At 45.6% G+C, this 22,478-nt stretch overlaps 1 protein-coding gene across 1 annotated transcript in view; it reads right to left on the bottom strand.

The window, feature by feature from the left end:
• LOC311428570 (uncharacterized protein) overlaps positions 1-22,478 on the bottom strand; it is a gene marked incomplete at its 3' end in the record, with an annotated part of 151,406 nt that overhangs the window by 101,149 nt on the left and 27,779 nt on the right. Inside the window, exons 4-6 of the mRNA XM_084539957.1 lie at positions 2,377-2,468; positions 1,952-2,272; positions 1,218-1,345 (exon numbers count right to left, since the gene is read on the bottom strand). Coding sequence (XP_084396083.1) covers positions 1,218-1,345; positions 1,952-2,272; positions 2,377-2,468 — 541 coding nt within the window. The remainder of the gene's footprint in view (positions 1-1,217; positions 1,346-1,951; positions 2,273-2,376; positions 2,469-22,478) is intronic.

Below are 22,478 nucleotides of genomic sequence, written 5' to 3'. Positions count from 1 at the left end.
GACTCGGAAGGAAAAATAAAGTCCAAACCAGTGCGTTGTGATAAAGAGAGTTTAATAGGGTAGAAAAGGAATAAAAACCAACAAAATAATAAATAATGATACTTACAGTTTATAAGATATTAATATATAAAAATATTTAATACTATTAAATACTTATAATTTTATAATAATAAAACAATGCCATACCGTACAACACAGTCAATAAAGTGGATTTAATTAAATAAATAAGAAAACCAATAAATTAAATGAAAATTAAAAAATTTAAATTTAATACAAATAAAACCCATTTTTCCCATTCCAATGAATTGCTATCCCCATCATCACTTCCCATCCCACTGATCATTTGCTATCCCAAAGACCTCCCAGTTCTTATCCCCTTGGCATGCCAGTGCAAGAAGAAGTGCTCTGCAGGCAGAGGCCTTGCTGAGTGACCACCTAAGGAGAGGAATTTGATCCAGAAGGCAGGAAAGAAGAGCAATGCCCCGAAAGAAGAAGCAAGTCTTGTCTCTCAGCCCTTTGGTGTCCCAAGCAGCAGTTGCCATGGCCAAGCTTTCCCAGCCCAGCTGCTGCCAGCATCTCCCCAGCTTGCCATTGCCACCTTCCTGGGTGAGGCGCGCGCGCATTTGCCATTGGCGCTGTTGCCATCCCTGTGAGTGGCAAGCCCATCCCCTAGCTCCAGCACGAGAGAGGGGAGAGGGCAAGCGAGAGGGGCAAGGGCTGAGGAGCGTGGCTGAAGCTGGAGCAGGTGCCTGCAGAGGTCTCTGTGCCTGCCTGGGTGCTGCGGGGGCCGTCGAGGAGAAGCCCGAGGTCGGTCACGGGTAGCTGGAGCCTGGCACTGTCGGCGGGGCGCTGGGCATGCTGCTGGGGCTGCTGGAGGTGGGCTGCGGCTGCACACAGGCCAGCTGGCACGCTGGCCCCAGCGCCTTGGCCCTGGCCCCCAGCGGCTGCAAAGTCTCGCTGGGGGTCTTTGTCCCCGGCTGCTGGCGCTGCAGCGTCCTGGCCCCGCTGGCCTGGGGACAGAGCCTGTCCTGGGGCCGCACGGCACGGGGCTCCCCACTCGGAGTCTCCGGCAGCAGCCGCGCTCTGCGGGGAGGTGGCGCCGCTGCTCCTTGCCCCCCTGCAGCCCCCGGGCTTCGCGCTCTCTTGCTGGGTGCCGTGGTGCTGTTGATCGCCAGCTGCTGCGCGCTGCTGCCTGCTTCCCTGCTGCTGCCAGCCACCGTGCTGCTGCCAGCCGTCTTCCCCTGGCACGGTCTCTTGCGGCCTTGGCCAGCCTGGCCCAGCAGCGTCTTCCTCTCCTTGCCGGGGGGGTTCTCTGTCGTCGGCCTCCTGTGCTGGCAGCTCTGCGCTGTCCCGGGGGTGCTGCTGGGCGCAGGGCGCTTGGCCCCCCGCTTGGTGCCGGTGGACGCAGGGGCAGGCGGGGGACTCTTGAGGGGACCCAGGGGGCGTTTGGGCAGGGGTCTCCTATGGTCACTGCGGCCCTTGGGGTTGGGGCGTTTCTTGGGGGAACTCAGGGGGGATTTGGGCTGGGGTCTACGAAGGGCACTGCGGCCCTTGGGGTTGGGGCGTTTCTTGGGGGAACTCGGGGGGGATTTGGGCTGGGGTCTACTAAGGGCACTGCGGCCCTTGGGGTTGGGGCGTTTCTTGGGAGAACTCGGGGGGGATTTGGGCTGGGGTCTACTAAGGGCACTGGGGACCTTGGGGTTGGGGCGGGTCTTGAGGGAACGCTGGGGGGGTTGGGGCAGGGGTCTACTAAGGGCACTGAGGAGCTGGGTGTCAGGGAGGCTCCTGGGGGGACTCAGGGGTGGACTGGGTAGGGGGCTCCTAAGCGCACTGGGCAGGGGACTGGCTGCAGGGCTGAGCGGGGGGCTCACTGCTGGCACGACGGGGGACTGCAGCGACAGCCCACCCTCAAGCTTCTCGGGGCGCAGCCCAGGGGTTGAGGGGACCTCACCGAGGGCTCCTGTGGCTTCCAGTCCCTGCGTGCTCGGCTCCTCGATGTCCTCGCAGAGGTCGGGCAGCTGCGAGAGGAAGCGGCTGAGGGCAGGACTGCTGGGCAAATCGGGGAAGGCGTCCTGGGGCTCCACGGCATCGAGCCAGCTGAGCAGCTCCTCCATGCCGGGGATGGGGATGTCCAGGTCGGCCAGGAGCTCGTCCTGCATGTGCTGCAGCTGCTGGCTGTCCCCTGCCAGCTCTGGAAAGGCCTCGGCAAAGGCATCAGGGCCCAGCTCGGGCAGCTGCGGGGGCTCCTCAGGCACCTGCGGGGCTGTCGCCGCTGAGGACGAAGCAAGAAAATCCCCCAAGACGGGCGATGTCAGCTTTCCCATGGCCCCTGGGTGTGGGGCGCCCAGCGGCCGGCTGTGCCAGCCCCAAACTCACCGTCAGGCGTCGCCGTCTGGGTGCTGGCGGTCCTTGGAGCCTGGGCAGGCTTGGGGGCAGTGGGGCCGGGCAGCGGGGGCCCCTGGTCCTCGCTGAGCCCCACGGCGTGCAAGCAGGGCTCCGGCAGCTGCCCCCGGCTGCTGCTCAGGGTGCGGGGCGTGGGGAGCGCCTGCCCCCGCAGCGGAGGCCCCGGGACGAGGGGTGGCGGGGGGTTGCGCTGGGCGGGGGCCTGCAACAGGCAGGTGCCTGCGGGGTGCAGGAGCTCCCCATGGAGCACGGCCCTGGGCCCCAGCCCCAGCGCATGGTGGGGTACCAGTGTCCCCGTCACCATGGGCTGTCCCCACTGATGGACACAGGGGGCACAGGGAGGAGCGGTGTGGGGGAGCTGCCCCCCGGCGGGGAGCTGCACCAGCTGCAGCTGGTGCCCCATGGTTGGGAGCTGCACCAGCTGCAGGTTTTGCTCCACAGCGGGGAGCTGCACCAGCTGCAGGTTTTGCCCCACAGCGGGGAGCTGCACCAGCTGCAGCTGGTGCCCCACGGCGGGGAGCTGCCCCACAGCAGGGAGCTGCCCCCCGGCGGGGAGCTGCCCAAGCTGCAGGTGGTGCCCCTGGGCTGGGAGGTGCCCCCCAGGTGGCAGCTGCACCCCGGCGGGGAGCTGCAGCACCTGCCCCTGGACCCCCGGCACCACGTGCCAGACGGTGGCCTGGGGCAGCGCGGAGGGGAGGGTGGGTACCTGCGGGGGCTGCAAGGGCAGCGCCGTCGCTCCAGGGAGGGAGGGCAGCAGCCAGGCAGCCACCGTTGGCGGCACGGCTGGGACGACGAAGGGGGAGTTTTGCATCTGCGCAAGCCGCGGAAGCCGTCTGGGGAAACCCTCTGTGGGAAAAAGGCCGCTGGGCTGAGCTCTGGGGCGCTGGGCTCGCCATCAGGGCCGCAGCCCCGGGAGGAGCGGGAGCCGGCTGCTGGACCTGCCATGGTGGCTGGAGAGTGGGGCGGTTGCTTGGGGAACCCGGGCAACGGGGGTTCCGTCCCAACGGCTCACCAGCCCCTCGCCGACATCTTGGGGAGGACTGCAGGCTTTGGACCCAAGCAGGCTGCCCAGCGCAAGACTTGGCCATGTTCATTAGAACATTACTAGCCTCTAAGCCTCATGGCATCACCTTCCATCTTGACTGCTAAACCTCCTTGCTCCCTACTATCTTCTTTGCCAAGATACAGCTGTCCACATTTACTTTTCCTACTTGGCTGGACTGAATTTAAGAAGGGAGCTTGCAACTCTTCCTCTTGTTTGCCACTTCATCATCAAACCAAATGAAAATAGAGCTTAGGGAAATGGTTTAGTGGGGACTGTTAGCGTTAGGTCAGAGGTTGGACTCGATGACCTTGAGGTCTCCTCCAACCTAGAAAATTCTGTGATTCTGTGAAAACCATTTGCCTTTAACCTCTTTATTTCAGGCCTTCTTTCCTAGTGGCCATTCAAAACTGGGAAAAAAATAGTCTACCAAGTGGGGTTTTTTTTTGATTTGATAATAAATCTGCAGACTGTTAAGTCATCAAGCACTTCAAGACTGTTTGAAATAATCTCGAGATTAATATAAAAGGAATTCCTCACACACGCTGCGGCCGCTTACCTTTAGTATAGTCGTTGGATGCGATGGAGCAGTATTTCTTGCTTTCGCCTGCACTGGAAGTCTTCCCTTCCTTGTAAGGTTGTTTACTGCTCTCACTTCTGCATTACTGACATGAAGAGCCATCTGGAGGATGGCATTCTTCCTTCTTCTCCCGCGTTATCTTCTGGAAACGAGGATCCAAGTGTTCCAAGGAGCCTTTTGCTTTCCTGGTGTTTCTCCTTTTTCTTCTTTTTCTTCTCCTTTTTCTTCTTTTTCTTACGCTTGCGATTGGCATTGTCAAAGCGGAGCGCACAGAAACACAAATCATGAAGTCTGAAAGAAACATGCAAGTTAAACAGGGAAAAAAAGATGTGGCACTTGTTGCCTATATGAAACTTGATTTATTTTACCACAGGTGATGATTTGCAGCATGTCAGCTATTTTGTGGTGCTTTGTGCACACGCAACTTACTTTAGATGCAGCAAACTTAAGCCGTCAGATTGAAGGACCATAGGTCCTGGTTTGTACACAGATCATTAACAACGGCTAGCTCTGGAATATGTGCAAGCAGAAAAAATCTTTTAACCTAATCTGGAATGGTGTACGGATGTGATTCGAACTATGTGGTCCAAAGCTAGTGCTCTGACACAATTCAGCAAGAGCTTTCCTGTCTTCACTGATCAACCTAACAACATGATCCCCAGCCAGCTGGTGCTATCTAAAGAACTTAGAAACTACCAGAAAAAAAAAAAAAAAAAAAAAAAAAAAGGAAGACATGAGAAGCACCCAGAAAAGAATTAGGATAAAAAATGCGGAGTATGCTGGAATCCTTGCTTACTTGGAATCCTTCTCTCCATCTTTATCCTTAGACTTCTGTTTCTTCCAGAACTTGTGATATTTTTGCATTTTTTTCACCACCTAAAAGCTCCTTTTCTATCTTTCTGTCTTTCCTTTCTATTTCACTTTCACTACCTTCTGCACGGGTATATTTTCTTTTTCTGTTTCCTTCTGTTTCATTTTTCTGGCGACAGTTCTCCAAATGAGCTGACACAGGTGGAAGCGCATGTCTTTCACGAGAATGTCTTCTGGAATGTTGCTGAGGTACCGAGCAACGATGCAAGTCTGCTCGGGGTGTGCTAAAGCGACGTACATCTTCCTCTCTCAAGAGGGAACCGTGAGGCCATCCGCTTTTGTAATGATAATGCTTATGTGACCTGCTATAGTAAGTTGCAGTCCATCTGTCAAAGGCTGAATCGCCGTGAGAGAACTTTCTCTCTCTACTGTCTCCTGTCGCATGAGGTGAATAGTAATCCTTGTAATAGCCACATCTTTCCCATCTCCGTGCTTCGTCTCGATAGTATCTTTCTCTGCTCCAACTTCTTTCCCCTTTGGATCGGTAGTACCTATTGCTACCTTGTTCTGATCTTCCTCCGCTGCCAGATCTGTACTTTGAATATTTGACTGCTCTTCTGCCATTCTCAGGGCTGTTTCTTTCACGAGGGAAAGATCTGTACCTGCTTCCCTCCCAGTACTCCTGCTTGTGACTCTTTTGCTCAACAAATTCCACGCTCTGAGAACACCTCCTCTTGCTGGAAGGACCTGCTTTTTGACTCTCCTTCTCTTCACTAGGAGCATGTTCCCTCTTGCTTCGGTAATGCTCTTTCTCAGTGGTTTTAGTCTTGTCCTTTGTATCTTGGCGTCTATCTGCAATAGCTAAGGAAGAAAGATTGTTAGAGCTACATTCAGTGTCAGACTTGAGAGAGGAAGTTTGCCGCAATTTCTCACCAGGCTCACAAGACTCTTTGCCAGACAAAACGGTTTCTTTTGAAATGAGGTCACGTTCTTTTGATCTTCTTGCTTTCTCCTTGTCTCCACGGTCATCACATTGGTACTGGGCGAGGTATTCATCGTTCCCAGGAGATTTCGGAGGTTCCGCAACACTGCATAAAATAAAAACCCATTTCTCACTTCTGCTGAAGGACGTGAATATTAAGAGTAAAACCTTCCAAAGGCAAACAAACAAACAAAAACCTCCGGACTACAGGAACCCTCGCAAAGATATGCCATTTAGAAACCTCTCCTGTGATTAGGACACCTTCTTCAGCTCCCAGAGAAAGTGCTTTTTCCCCTCTTGCTTCTGAAGCCATTGCACTAAAAAAGCAAACGCATCTGTCTCCTTCCACCTGCTGCTCTGAGAAAAAAGGCATAGGGGCGAGCGGGGAACAGCCAGTGTTTCTCCAGACAGTGGAGAAAAATGGAAAAACATTCTATAAAGGAACACAAGTTCTCCTTGAGGCACCAACCTGCATCAGAGTGATATGCTCAGTGCTGATCATTAGTTCTGTTCGTGACACTGGACACACAGTATGGAATTGTACTAATTTAAATCCTTCCATTAAATACTATTAGTAGACAGATAAAACTGTAACGAACTTCCATAAAGTCTTGTCTTAATCAGACTGTGCTCATTTTACCTCATTTCCTCTGACAAACTGTTCAGCTGGCTGGCTGTGAAGGACTCTGTGATGACTTCTCGATTGACTGAAGGCATAGCTCCAGGCATCTGCAATTAAAACGCACAAGTCAGCAGACAAAAAAATACTATTTGTAGTAGTACTGAGGACTAGTCTTGTCAGAATTTCTCCATTAAATGGTAAGCAAGACCGCTGTGAGTTGTATGCATTATCTACACTTCAAAGATAACCCCAACTCACCCCCCAAAATCTACTTTAGGAAACTTAGGAATTTTTATCTCAGCTGAGCTTAAGTTGACAAGTTCTAATGTAAGCTCAGGTCTGCAAATTCTAAGGGGATAATACCACAAAGTCTTATGATCACGTGTGTGCTGTGTTTTCTCAGTATTTCACCTGAATTAGGAACACAATAAACACTCCCGAATACATCGTAGGTGAGAAATTCTCGATGGAGCAAATCTATGTTTCAAGCAATCCATTTGTTTTAGAAAAGAACATCTCAGAAGGTTTAACAGGTTCTACTCGGCAAGTGGAATCATCAAGTTTCAGTCCGTTTTCTTTAGATTCATTAACTAACCTAATAGCACCATTTAGTGAATCTGTTTTTGGCAGCTCATGCTGGGATCTTCCTTTGTCAGCATTCTGACAGGAAGAATTGGAATGCTGCAATGTACGGACTACCTTTCACACCAAAATTCCATTAGAGGACATTGCATTGCATTTCAAATTCCTTTGAAATAAGCCCTTTGACTCCTCCTCAGATTTTCCTGAAGATTCTGCACCATAAGGGACTGTGTTATCAGAGCTGAGTTTAGGATTTTCATTCACTGTTGGCTCCACAAAAATTTCATCAGAAACTTTTTTGTTTGTTTGCATTTGCTTCATTTGCATTACCAAATTTGTAATTGTGGATGAAGGAACAGCCTGGTAGAGATCTTCATCCTCCACAGCACTGCTAAGAAAGTCAGGCTGTGACACAGTCTGACGAGCAGGCAATTTATTGTGAATACTGATGGTGATCTTCTGTTTTCTTGACGTATCAGTAATTGAAGGCCTGGTAATTGCCTGGTTTTGAACACAGGCCATTGGTGGTGCTGAAGATGGCCTTTTTAGGGTGACACCAGTGGTCTTTGCGTCCTCTTTTATGGATCCATTTCCATTTAAACGGCTTGAATTCTGTATTTAAAAAGAAGAAATTGCAAGATGGATTAACGCAAACACTGCATGTAACATTTTGAAACACAAAACTCTCCTACTGAGTGTTTCTACAAATGGTCTTAACACCTAAAAAGAAAAACACACTGCCCGTTAAGGATAAATGCAAGTCCAATAAGCGTATTCAATTCCTGCTTTTGGTTTACTGCAGATTGGTATCAAATTAACATCATCTTTGAAAAACAGCCAAGCAACTTAACATTACCTGCTGCTATTCCCAAATATATTTATTTTCCCCTTTAAACATACCCTGAAAAGCCTGAAGTAATCGTTCTGGTGCTCAGGAATAAGACATTTAGTTTTCCCTGTCTTAGCTAAAGTGACGAGGATAGGAAAAACAAGTCCTCTTTTAAATGATTTGAGGATTAGTACACTCTGCTTAAATAGTCAAAGAGCGTAGCTCTCTGTGCTTTAGAAAGCTGTCTTGGAGGTATAAAGTAATGGAGTCGCATGGCTGCACAATTTAGCAGTAACCACTGTTTGAATGACTCTGGCTGTAGCATGAGGGCTGTGAAGAAAGCTGCAGCGTGGGAAGGAAAACAAAACTAAGATGCCGAAAACCAAACAAAAAACCCCACACCAAACCCCAAACCCACTAGCAGTTTGGTGCCGTTATCTGCCCTCCCGCTTCCCTGAATTACCTTAATCATATGAGGAAGAAGTCGTGGTCCCAGAAATCCAGCCTGCTTACTATTAGCCCCCTGCTGACCAGGAGGGAATGAACAGGGATAAGATGGTGCTGGCAAGTAAAACGCACGTTCTCCAAGTGTCAAATCATAGCGCCTTCAGAAAAGAGCAGTGATCGTAGTTTAGTTTTTCTTTCAGCCTACTCTTGGATTAAATCCCATCCTATCATTTTAGAGGAACAGCTCATACGATATGGAAGCCTTCTCTACAGAAGGCTTCGCCATGACTACAGACTGAAAAGTAGAGAACAGTCTTCCTACTAAGACTATCACTTGCACAGCAATAATTCATTCTTACACCACAGATGGCCTTCATTTCTCTCCTTCTCTAAATTAGCCAGCTACAGATAACACATAGATAGCAATTTACATGAGTGCTGCAGTTTAAGGCCGAGCAACAAAAGATAATAAACGACACAGAGAATTTCAGGTTAGACAGAACTGAATTAGACAAATAATAATCTTCTCCCGGGATAGCAAGAAAAACACTTGCAAAACAGAAAAATATCAATAACAGGAAAGTAAATCTCTTCTGAACACATTTTAAGATTTGTTATTACCTGATATAAAAAAGTATGTAAGCTTGCTGACCAAGAACTCTTTTAATGTCAGTATGCACTACTTTAGCATCATTCATCTGATACCAAAGTCCATTACCAGCCTGCAAATAAAGACAACGATTTCTTTAGGTGAATTGCACGTTTTCCAATTGAAATCACGGATAGGAACAAAATACACACATGTCAAATAAAAATATAATGAAATCTTTTTCCCTAGAAACAGTAGCTGCTAGTCATGCTTTAATTGGTTTGCCAGCACAACCTTTACCCTGTTAGAAATGCTGTTGACTTCTACCTTTACATAGCATATATAGTGTCCTGAGTGACAGCTGACACCGTGATGTACCAGCACCGCGTATAAGGCATAGAGCAGTGGTTCTCCCATTGACTGCGACATGTAGGCTCTCAGGTCCAAATACTCCGGATATTTCACCTCCTAAAGAGACATCAAGAAGATAGAAAAATTATCCCAGAGTACTTCGTGGACTAGCCAGAGAAAAACACTTCCAAAAAACACAGACTAGAATTGATTTCTAGAATATATTTCTCGAATATATTTCTTGATTCACTACAAATAAGTCTTCCCATAAACAACGGTTAACACTAGAAGTTGCAGAGAACTGTTTCCTGATGAATCAGCCTTCTCAGAGGAAAGCATATGCTTCTTGTCAAGCGGGAACTTTATTGATATTAAGAGAAAGAATAAGCCATAGTCGTTAGTCTACAATTATTGTCTGAAAATATTAACAACTTTCAGCTTTGGGGGATGTCCCATTACACAATGATATAGTTGCATTACAGTGGTAAATATACCTTGTTGATCTTTCCACCTGTGAAATCTGCAAATCTTTTCAGTGATATTGTGAGAACCTTGGAAGAACGGTGTATGGTAAATCTCTTGGACGCAGGAACCATCTTTTTACACCTTAAAAACAAGCAGAGATAAGTGTTTGAAGGCATCTTCTTTTTTCGCCCCCAAAACAAACTCCTTTTAATGTCTCACGCATGCCTATGCTATTTGAATGATATTTACTTGCATAATAGGTTGGTCTTTTTTCTTTTCATAAACCCATGCACTGCGTGTCAGGTTTGTTAATACAGAGAAGAAGGTCAATTTTCCCAACAACTCAGAGCATAGCGGGAACAGGAATCTCTCACAAAAGGGTATGACCAGGTTGGATGGCAAGGTACCATTTCTTGGTCTACAAAAGTGGCTATTTGAACTCCAATCCTGGATACATTCTTTCAGCTTTCAAGGGAAATACAAATACTGAAAGCGGAACGAGAGAGCCTTGGTCCCCAGGGCTAGAAATTGCAAATAATCTCCAACATAGGTCGACTATCAACATCAAAAATACAACAGAAGCACATGGTCATTCTACAGGAGGGAGACATTTAACAGTAGGAAGTCTTCATGTACTGAGCTTGTCTGGAAAGACACTGAACCCATCTGCCATCCTTTGAAACAAAATAGTTCAGTTTGACACATTGCCCGCTCCAAGGTAGGACCTACGGTGTAAGCAGTGAAAATTAGCCACTAGCCCAGAGAACAACGGAAACTGGGCAGTTTACATCAAGAAAAGTACTGTCGAGAGCTAATAAATAGAAAGAACAAAAGTAGCTCTTTTTGAATTCTGATGGCAAAATACAAGCCAGAGAATTGCAAACCCATAGGGAATGCCTATGAACAAGACTTCCCCCCTCCAAGGAAACAAAAATCCAAGTCTTTTATAAACTTCCACAAAACTTGTAAGTAGATCCAAAGTTTAGAGGTAGTCCAACAGAGTCATGCAACATAGAAAACTGACATCTAGGATTAAGACCTAATTCGTCAAAATCTTACTCGCTACATTTATAGCAATTCTCTCCATCCAGCTCTTCAGGTTTCACAAAGAGTTCCAGAGCTCTGCTAACAGACGAAACCGCCTAGAGCAGCGAGAAAGAAGAGCGTAAAGTCACCGTAATTCAAAATTCCAGAGACATACTAGTAGTTTATAAGAGAATCTTACTAACATACTCAAGCGATCTACTAGGAGCACTGTGAAGAAGGAGGCAGAAAGAGCATGCTCAGCATTGACCTCACCTGGAAGGCATTTGACTTTGGAACAAATACTTTCCCAGTTGCCTAGACAGCATCTACAGTGTGCTTTGTCATCAATACTGGGGACAAATTCATCAGTCTAACAATTAGATGTATATTGAGGTAGAACAACAAAGAAGTAGGACAGCATTATAATTTTTGCAGAAAGAGAATTCTTTCCCCTTAAACCCAATGCAAATGTGGAGACAATTTACATGGGTTCCACGGAAGGACAAAGTCCAATCCACTTCCTTAGCACCACCAAGCTCTTACGTTTTAACATTATATGTGGTTTGGTTTTTTAAGTTAAACAAGTTTAATTTAGAAAGTTATGCATGTACTTAAACATCATGAATTATATTTAGAAAACATCTTACCTTTATATCCAAAGTGATATCAAGAAATGCCTCATACGTATCCGAAACTGCTTTGCAATTCAAGCACTTCACTGGAAACAAAATATAAATGCTTAACATTATGTGAAGGAGACTAACTGTCCAAATTCAAGTTGTTGACAGATACTACTTTAGACAAACTACAGACTGCTTTACTACTGACAAAAGACACAGATCAGTTCTAAGGACAGGAATATTTTTTCAAGTACCTCTTGATCTTAGAAATCCTCCAAATATTTGATGAATGATGGTGGTAGCTTGAGAAGATCTGTCCAATCTGGAAATAAATTATAATCAGACCTCAGAAGATTTAAGGCACAGAATTAACTCTTCAAAGAGTTTGATGAAAACCAAGGATGATGTAGACTTGCGTTGCTGATAGTAAATAAGGCACTAAAAGGTGCTAGAGATCATTTCTGAGAGTAAATAAAGGACTAGAAGGTGCTAGAGAATGTATGAAAGTGAACTTGTTTATGCTTACTCGGTGCTTCCGTTCAAGCACGCTTCCTGCATAGCATCAACAGTATAGCGCAAGAACTCGTGTGCGTCTTCTTGACTGCCAAAACGGAAATGTTGTCCTATTCCTAAATAAGAAGATGATAGTATTGACCTCATTTAAAAATGAAATCATTCTTGTATTTCTAAAATCTCTCTTCATTGGAGTGTTAAAACCACTTAGACACATCAAATAATTATTTGAAGATTACAAGCTATCGAAAAGAAACACATCTGAAGCCACTTACGACTGAGATTACTGATAACATGCGTAGGCTCGATGGCATCAACAGTGCAACGCAGGGCCTGGTTAATGTGAGTCTCCATCGTGCACATCATGCAAAAATCTTGTTCACGACCTGAAGAGTGAAAGAACAAAGCATCCCAGTCCAGCGAAATATCCATACCTACGAACATCTAAGTACAATTTAAGCTATAGATACCATATCCACTCTCCTTGCTACATTCTCTTCTCCCAAGATGCCAATGTCCCAACAGTCTTGTAACATTTCATTTCACACAACTTGACAGAAGAAAAATATCCACTAAGCCTGTATTCAAATGCATTTTGTGATGAGAAATCTAAAAGACTACTGCAAAGTCGCAGTTGTAAAGGCTGACAGGAATGTGAACTCCACAGGCTGCAAAATGTATTACTCTCTAAAATTATTACTAAATGCATTACTGTCCAATGCACTTCATTATTCCCATGAAGCAATAAATGATCCTTTAATAAACAAACAAACAAACAAACAAACAAATAACTAAATAAATAAACCATGGTGCATTAATTGCACTCCATATGCTATTCGGAGCCCACTGCTAATACAGTGCTCAAAGCCAGCTGCTACAGGTAAAATCAGGCAAATAAGCTTATCTCACAGAATCACTGCTGTTCTTTCACCTTCAGAGCTATCCAACAGATTCAAAATACTGTTAGAAAGTACTCACATGACTGGCTGTGCTCAAGAGAAAGCATGTAATTGGCAAGTGGGGGTGTGTAGGTCAAACACTGCAGAGTAGCATTAAGAAAACATGTGTTGCCAAGATTGTACAGGCCAACTCCAACACTTTGTGTTTCTCGCCAATCCATACAAATCTTCTCAGGTGGAAAAAGAATGCTCTGTGGCGGAGCAATTCCATCATTAACGACTGCAAGAAAGTTAAATTTAAAAAGAGATCTTGTTTGTTTGTTTCGAAGAAAGGTATTTAAAAAAATACTATTCTGCAGGAGCACCTAGAGGAGCTAGCTACAATCCAAACCAGAAAAACTTATTGCAGACAACTTTAATACCACCAAATTCATATTGGCTGGTCAACACAATGTTTTGGGAAAAAAAAAAAAACAAAAAACAAAAAACAAACAACTTTAGTCAACCATTTTAATGTTGACTGTAAATATATCAAAATTAATTTCTGTAACATCAGTCACTTCAGTTGCCTTAGGGGATTCGCTTTTGAAGTCTTTGTTCACAGTAGTCCCCTTCTCTATCAGTGCAACAAGTAAGAACTGCATTTTCTACTTTTGCTTTGAAGAAAATGGAGGCAGGATAAAACACACACTTACTTAGATCTCTTGGGGCAAAAGCCTTAGAATTTTCAGATGATCTACAGTAAATAGCACCTCCACGTCCTTGGGCCACAGAGACTTGGCTTGAATCTTCTGCAGGCACTATCCGGCCCCAGTTGGCGGTGCGTGACATCACTATTTTAGGACTTGGTTTCTTGGATTTGCCAGACCGCCTTGAAGAGGGCTTTTTAGGCTTTGAAGATTTGGGCTTCTTAGCTACGGTCATTGTTCACATCTGCAACAGAGACAGAAGTTCTGGCTGACGTAAGAATATCAAGAAGCATTCCAAGAAGAAAAGAGTAACAGAAGTCCTGTCACTTAATCTCAAAGAAACAGCCTTAAGAACTAAATCGCTGGTATGAATGATTTAAAAAGAATCCCCAAACTAAACACACAAAGTGAAAATTTCCATCTGAACTCTATCAGTATTACTTTTCGCTTCTGCAGAACTAGTGGCTGATGCCATTTCTTTCCCTTCCGTAGGATTTTAATCCATTACAACTCTGGAGTCTTTTTAATATAAAAATGTAGAAGACATTCTCTGAGGGGAATCAGTTATTTATTGATTTCCGGAGTTGCGCAATTATCTGTTAATTAGTACCTATGATCTAACAGATAATTGTTGCAATTATCTATTGCTGGCATTAGTAACGGAACACTATTACTTCACTGCCTGTGTTTTTCTGTTTCGTCTGCACAAAGGTACCCAGAACTCACTGCTACTTTTCTTCTGTCTTTCCAGGGCTCGCCCTCTACCTCACTGTCTACTGCACCAGTCATGAGGGGTTTGTTGTGATTCTATAATGAGCCTAGCTTTTAAATACACCTTTCATGGGCGTCACTTGGTGACGGCAAGTTAATTTGTGAGGGCTCCTCAGTCTACATCATGCGGTCGCTTTTTCCAGGTGAAAAAGCGGAGCTGTAAGTGGCAGTACACTAAAGCCCTGGCATGCTGAGATCCAAGAGGAGAGATGTTTGGCCCTCCTTTTCACTCCTGGGAACCATATACCTCAAAACCCACAGAGGATGGGCTATATCTCAGAGAAATCTTGGGAAAGGAGAGCATGAAGAGCATGTTTGCAAATTCATTTCTCCCTGGGCTTCTTCTGCTTCTCCAAGAAAGACGAGTTTGAATATAACTTTGGCAGCAGTACTTCTGGTGTTTTACTCCTACCACATTTAAAACTCCTATGAAAAACTGAAAAGTTAGACTAAAAAGCAGCTCTTTCCGTTCTACTTTGTAAAGTTGCATGCTTTCCTCATGCAAAATAACAGGGGAATGTAAGCTAGAAACGGAAATGCTGAATGTAAAACAAAACAAAACAAACCTCAGCCCTCCAGGACAAAAGCCAGTAACTGCTACAAAGTCCTTTTTAAAATGCTGATTAGGTTTCAAGGTGATACCGCTTTAAATAAGCGTAGTTGTGTGTCCATAGGCAGAAGCTGAATAATGACAGGATGAACTTCTATACTTCATGTTTTGTTACTGTCTTACTGTAGCACACAGGGACTTGTTACCTTTAGGGAAACCACTAACCTCATGGAGGGTTTAAAACATAAGCTAGTTTGTTATACCAAAATGACGGAGAGAACAAAGCATAAAGTGCTTTCAGATTTCTAGCACGCCTTGATTGCTGTCCATTAAACTTCAGACACGTTAAACAAAACACAGTAAATAAGAAAACTCCTAGTCCCACAGCTGGCAAATTGTGTGCAGAGGTTGTAATTAGAACTTTTTTGCCCTGACGTTTTACATTTAAAATTGATTTTAAATCCATTCTATACACACTTTCCATTCCTGAAAAAACAATACGCAAACCTGACAAATGCATTTACATGAGAAATGAAGTCGTCCTTGTCCGATTGGAAGACTAAGGTGACAGCTCCTGGGCTCAGGGATAAGCTCCGATCTTCACCAGTGACAGCTCCTTTTGTAGGATTGAAAGGGAAAATGTTTCAGCAACACTTTGGAAACATACTTAAGGGACAAGAAACAAAATCAAGACTGCAGTGAGAAGGAGAACAGAAAAACAATACTGGGGAAAATGAAAAGGGAAGGGAAGGGAAGGGAAGGGAAGGGAAGGGAAGGGAAGGGAAGGGAAGGGAAGGGAAGGGAAGGGAAGGGAAGGGAAGGGAAGGGAAGGGAAGGGAAGGGAAGGGAAGGGAAGGGAAGGGAAGGGAAGGGAAGGGAAGGGAAGGGAAGGGAAGGGAAGGGAAGGGAAGGGAAGAAGAAAAAAAAGAAAAAAAGAAAAAAAGAAAAAAAGAAAAAAGAAAAAAAGAAAAAAGAAAAAAAGAAAAAAAGAAAAAAGAAAAAAAATAAAAAAAGAAAAAAAAGAAAAAACGAAAAAAAGAAAAAAAGGGAAGGGAAGGGAAGGGAAGCAAAGCGAAGCGAAGACCTTGATCTTTATACTGACCAATGAGATAAGCCTTACACATTTTTAAGTTTATTTTTGACAACTGATTGAGGTGTTACCAGGTATTAAGTACGATTCAAGAGCAAATATTAACACTAGAAAGAAGAAATCCGATCCACCACCACTGTTTCAAAATACATCCATTTCTCATTTGGAGATGACTTCTCTCTGACAAGATAGTAGAAAAACTGTAAATACCGATAGAGCTTCCTCTCCCGATGTTCCATATACATACCGATGCTGTTCCTACACCTACGCTCTGAGCATAAATTTATGTTGACATGAGTGACAAGAGAGGGTGTTACTCCTCTCTTTGTTTGCCTTGAGAGACACACCTCTTGTCCATTGAAAAGTAAATTCAAGATTCCAGATCAGTTAAGACAGTTGCTATCCCCCCATTCAGAGTTCTGCAGCAGCACTCTTCAGATGTGTTTAGCAGTCTCTTTAGAAAATGTTATCACTTAGGACCTGCTTCTCAGTAGGTCCACGTTTGGCCTCCGCTTAGCAGAGAGTCAATCCCAGCTTAAGCTTTCGTACAAGAGCCCCTTCACGAAACGGAGTTGAACCCTGACATAACTGAGTTGAACCTTTAACCTTGAAGCTTCCTTAAAGAAGAAAGCAGCACCCAGGCCAGGAAATAGAAATTAATCGTCACTTTACCCTGAAACGCAGTGGGCTATTCTGTGCTGGCAGGATTGCTGCCGGGCTGGCCGACGAGGCGGCGGGCAGCTCCCCGGGGCCACAGGGCCTGGCACAGGGAGCCGCCGGGGGTCTCCAAGGTCCGGGAACAGCGGCAACAGCGGCAACAGCAGGGACAGAGGGGACAGCAGCGACAGCAGCAGCCACCTCAGCCGGGGCCGTCTCCACAACCGCCACAACGGCCTCGGAACGCCGCCGAACTCGGAGCTCCAGCGTGACGCCTTTTGAACCTGGCCGCGCTGCTCATGGCTAAAACCAGAGCGTTTCCTCCGGCGTGTGTTTACTGTCGGTGCCGGATCGGCCCTCACCCCGAGCTCTCCCTGCCGGGAGGGCTTTGGGGTTGGGGTTTCCCTCCCGCCGCTGCCGCGGGCAGGCCCCGCGCGCAAGGGGTCCGCGCTGGGGAGCAGCATCTCACCCACGGCGAGAGACCGAGGGCACGACATGAAAAAGCCCCGACACGAAAAAGCCACGACATGCGGCCGAGGCGGCGGGGAGACGGCTCTGAGGGAGCTGCCACTTCGCCCCGCCGTCCTCCCCTCCCGGGCCGCCCCGCCGAGCCCCGTGCGCCTCAGGTGCTGCGCTGAGGGGGTGGCTGGCTACTGAGACAGCTGCCCAGGGCACTGCTCATGGCACCGAGCCTGACGGAGGTCAACAAGTGTTGAACAATGCTCTCAGACATCGGGTCTCACTTTGGGGTGGTCCTGTGTGGAGCCACCAGTTGGACTTGGTGATTATTGGGAGTCCTTTCCACCTTGGGATGTTCTCTGATTCTAGGTCAGCAATCCAGTAGCTGATGAGAAGTGTGGAGTCATTCAAAGGGAAGAGAGAGCACAACACTTCTCGTTTGCAGAAGCGGCTATTTGGTTACCAAACCGACGATTCCTTTGCTTCTAGAGCAACTAACAGCAGGGATCCGCTTTACAATGGAGGGAAAAGAGTCGTTGGCATGTCATGTGAAGTAACCTTCAAATCCCAGAGGATGATTTTGTTGGAACTTTATTCAGCTGAAAACACAGAAGCCTTGCTTTTGCTTGTGTTAGTTACAGCTCCAGTTTACTTTGGTTGGGAGGGAAGGCATTCCAGGCTAATGTGCTGTACCTGTTCCTTCAGCTCATTGTCCATAAATGGAGGAGCAAACGAAATCAGTTTTATCTCCATTAAATGCAGCAGACAAAGCGGAGTAGAGGGCGATCTAGCACTTAATTTTTCCTGTAAGCAGGAAACCCAGAACTCAACAACACTTTTCAAATCTTGTCCTGCAGTAAATGACCAGCTGAGTGAAGCTTGCATTTAGAGGATGTGCTCCTCCAGTAGACGGAAATAGCTTTTCCTCTTCACAAGTGCAACTGAGTGGTGGACTGGCAGCTACGTGGTTAACTAGTTGTGCCAAAGGGGTTGTGTTGAATGCACAGAAAAATATGCAGGTCCCAACAGTAAAGGGTTGTCTGTAGGCATGACACTGAGTACAGATGTTGTCTGCAGGTTCGTGCAGAGTGCACCGCGCCAATAAGCACCCAGAGTCGGAATGCACACGAAGGTCTTTTAATTATAGAATTACTTATAGAACTCTGCAGAGTCAGGTACTTGGCCATCTTTCGCAAAGCAAGCACACCTCTGACTCGAATCGCCGTCATTTATACACAGGAAACTTGTGAAAACTCTCTCTTTGGCTCCTTTGGATTGGTTATTACAGCTCACCTAACTTATCTCCACTGAGCTTGTGCATTACAGAGGAATACCGGGGGGGAGGGGGAACAGGAGAGGGGGGACACACACCGAATCCCACATTAGCATAGATTAGCATTTTGACAGGTGTGATTTTTAATGTGCTAATGACCCTTAATGAGAAAAAGGTTACTAGAGGTCAGTCTGGAGCTGGTGTTCTCCTTCCTGTTTTTTCCCTTTTAGCCCTTCTCTTCCTTGCTTCTGCTAGCTCAAGGCTACCTGTCTCTCTCCTTCTTTATTTTCTCAGCTAAAAGACTGCACAAGCTACAGGCCTCCCTATTTGCTTCAACATTTCCTTGGTTTTGTTTTTTTTTTTTTTTTCCCAGCTTTGGGACGACACAGGTGTGGTTTGATATTTGCCAGTATAGCTAAAACTCACGCCAGTCTGCTCACGCACAATAAGTAGTAAGATTTAAGGACTGGTTTCATCGGCTTCTTCCATACTAACATCCTTCTTATGTTTTAGATATGCTGTAGTTAAATCAACACTAAGTTACTACTTGTGGAGTAATCGCCTTAAGCGACTAGGCATCATAAGCACACCTCCATCCCAAAAGCTACCCGCCTCCAAGGTGCAACCACCCCTCACTGAGCACGCCCTCGGAATTTCTCACAGCCTGTACCTTTAAACGCAAGTGAGATCATTTCTACCAAGCACAACCAAGATATGCATGACTAGAGTCACTCAAGCTCCACCTTAAAGATAGAAAATAATATCAATTGCTTTAAGAGAAAGGGGATGTTAGGGAAGATACTATCAGGAAGGATTCCTTCTGACATCACTCGACAGGCTGAGCCTCTCACTCCCCCACCCCCACTCCATTGGGACGCCGTGGGGTAAGATCTGAACGCTTGCTTATACCAGGCGTCTCTGTGGAATCTTAGAAATCTCTAGAGTTTTGATGCTTTTTCATGTCTTAATACCTAGGCTGTGTACCTGTGCATTTCATGCATGCTAGCTTGCTTTTGCAGACAGTGAATTTATCACTGACAATCCAAAGAACCTGTGTACCTGTCGCCGTAAGAAATTGCACTTAATTGCATTCTTCCTAGCTGTGAGAGTTCTCCTCGAATGCGACTAGAGCGAGGCCGTACTGCGTTGTTGGTGAATCCGTGACCGTGATAGTTCAGCACCCTGAATCCGACGGGACCCATGACGGTCAATCGGCTACACCCCTTAACGCGACACTACTAGACGAAGAAGATGACAGGGCTTGCATGCACTGCATTAGGCTTTGCATGTGAAAACACCCCCAAATAATTTCACGTACATTTAACATTTTTAAAGGGAAAAAAACAGGAAGGTGTAGTCTCTCTGTAAGCTACAGCCCTACATAGTTAAGGCATCAGCATTCATTCCTTTGCTTGATAGCAAAGTATGAACATACAGAAGAGTTAAATATTTTCTTTGCATTCTTAAAGGCGATTTTTCAGACTTGGGCTTCAGTTGTTGGAGTTGAAGAAATCAGTAGACATCCTTACTTTTACGTTAAGACCAAAATCTTTATCTAAGATTGTGTTATCTAACGCAACTAAACTCCCACCCCCACATGGTTTTTTTGTAACTTCGCAATGATCTTGCTGCAGTCCCACTCTGATGGTCTTTCAGTAACATGCAAACTGCCGTGGCAGATTCTGTTACAGTGCTTTTCTATTGACAGTGTGCATAACACTCAAGGTAAAGCCCCTCATTTTGCAGTGGGGACATAAAGTGTTTCTTTGGACCCTGCTGCTTCTGTTAGTACTCATTTTTTCACAAACTTCTTGAACCTGAGCCGTGCCTACTGAGCCAACGAATGCTTTGATGACACAGTATTTTGTCAAAGCAGTTTTGCTTCTTGGAGCTACAGAAGCAGCTCTGGCTACGTGATAGGGAATTGTGCTGCATTGGCAAAACCAGACTTAGCTACAGACTTACAACACTTGCTAACTCGATCTATTTCAAATCTCATTTTAACTTTAAAGGACAATCATTTTTGTGGCTCCTGTCTTACTAATTTGCCTTGTTTTGCATGGAAGGGCAGCCTGTGAATGTTTTGCTTTATTGCATGCTTCAAAAAAAGGCTGAGGAAGAGACTGGAGGAACCTTTGCTATTCTATGGACTTTCCCCCGAGAGTGTGGAATTGCAGGCTACTTGGATGAATGTTCCAATGTGAGTAAGGGAGCAGACCTCAGCCAAAGGAGGTGGAATCCTTGCTTAATAGTAAGTATCAGTGTGGGGACATCTTTGCTTAACGGGAGCCGTTTAAACTCTTCATAGAAACAAAATAAGCTGGACATCTTATGTTTGGAAAGCAGTATGGTTACACAGCTGCTAACATAATGACTTGAGTCTACTGCTCTGCAACTTCAGGTTTTGTTTTCAAGCAGTGCATACATCAGTTTAAGCTTTGGACAAGGAGATTTGCAATGCAAATAGTGATAAACCAGAATCAGCGGCGCTGACGAGTGTAATGGTGAAATGCAGCAAATCAAGTATTCCTGCAGAAATGTGAGATTACAAAACTAGCAAGCCATGAAGCACTTTTGTTGTTGTTGTTGTTGTTTTTTAAATCAATTCTTATATGCTGAAATAGCACCTTCAAGAAAATCTGTTTATCTAGCCAGGTAACGGTGTCTCCCTGTAAACAGGAAGGAAATGCCAGGAGCAGCCATACCTCTTTGCTGTCAAACTAAAGAGCAAGTCGAGGCCAACATCATGCCATAGTGCAAAGGCTTGCTAAGAAAGATCATTCTAAGAGGTCTGCAAGAAAAGATGACTTACTTTGTCATAAGTTTGTCAAATAGAATGGACGAGTTAGTAGTCGAGTACCGCCTGTGTCCGACTCTACAGCTGCGGCGCAGCTCCAAGTCCCTGTTTTCTCCGTGGACTCGTCTCACAGTTTTTGCACCAGCTCTACTCCTCAGTGTTCTGGTGACTGAAACGCAGAAACAAAGGATTTTGAAACAGTGAAGATGGGATTCTCCTTATTTCACCGTTGCTCTTGTAAAATGGAAACAGACAAACAAAAAAGGCACCCTGAAGTGGATTGAGTTTTCTTTACATTTCAGATCAGAAGTTGGTGTCACAACCACTGCATTCCACTTCTTTATCGCTCTGCACGTTTAAACTGTCTACTTAAAACTGGGACCTGTAGGGAAATTTTTAAAGAGACTGAAAGCTAGCCAGACAAAAACAAACGTGCAACTTTTGTTCCATGCAGGAGGGAAATCTACTCCACTTATTTCTGTCTTGGAAAAGTGAGAACAATCAACACCTTTCTCTAAGGTGTTTTCACTCCATTCATGTCAAACTGTATCTAACAGTGCTCAAAACAAACACTAGGACATTGCAAGCCTCTTCCTAAGAGGTGTATGTTTGATTACTCTGTTTATGCATGCAGCACTTCCATTTCCTGCATTAGGATCTAACAGCTCAAGGAGGGAAGAATCGTTTCAAGAGAAACACCCAAACACCACATAAACTCGTGCTTTTTAGAAAAAAGCCTGCCCATTGTTTGCCATACAACACCCTTTGGCACAGGTTGGTTGCTTGCACTGTCATTAAAAGAGCTAAGAGGACAAGGGGAAGGGAAGAGCTACACCACTGTGCTGCTAGGATCACAGCTAAGGTTTACTTTTGTGCTTGCCAACTATAAAACTAAGTTTGAACTTATCAAGTATCGATTTACTTTGCACAATTAGAACAGTTTGCTTTGTGCCTACCAAGCTGCAATTCACACTGCTCCCTCCCCAAGGAATTCATAAAATCTCCTATTTGCACCTACCTCTCTTCACAGAAAAGTCACTGAGGAGTGAATTCAGCTGACTACAGAAGGCTTTGGGGCCAAATGAAAGCCATGGAGTGACCAAGTGCCATCCTCTTCAGTAACCAGCGTAAATAGGTATCCCGGGGACTTACAGCCACTTACCTGTGTTATATTCTTTTTTTCGTTCCAATTTTGGCTTTCTCAACTGCCTACATTAAGAAAGAGGACAGGGCAGAGAAGGGAGAAAAGACTTGTTGTATTAGACCCATCAAGGATGGGAAATTTCACCATGTTTACAAGCCAGTGCTCCATGGTATACAAAGAGAAGCCTGTAGGCCTCACGCAGGATCCACATCCCAAGTCTGTTGTGTGCCATATACACGCAGTTCTGTATGTACCCACATTTCCTAGCTTGCTCATGTTGAATTCTCA

Source organism: Aythya ferina, assembly GCF_964211825.1.
Source record: "Aythya ferina genome assembly, contig: HAP1_SCAFFOLD_95, whole genome shotgun sequence".
In the NCBI taxonomy this organism is placed as follows: Eukaryota; Metazoa; Chordata; class Aves; order Anseriformes; family Anatidae; genus Aythya; species Aythya ferina.
Note: the sequence above shows the minus strand (reverse complement) of the source record. Positions and strands in the feature narration are given on the sequence as shown.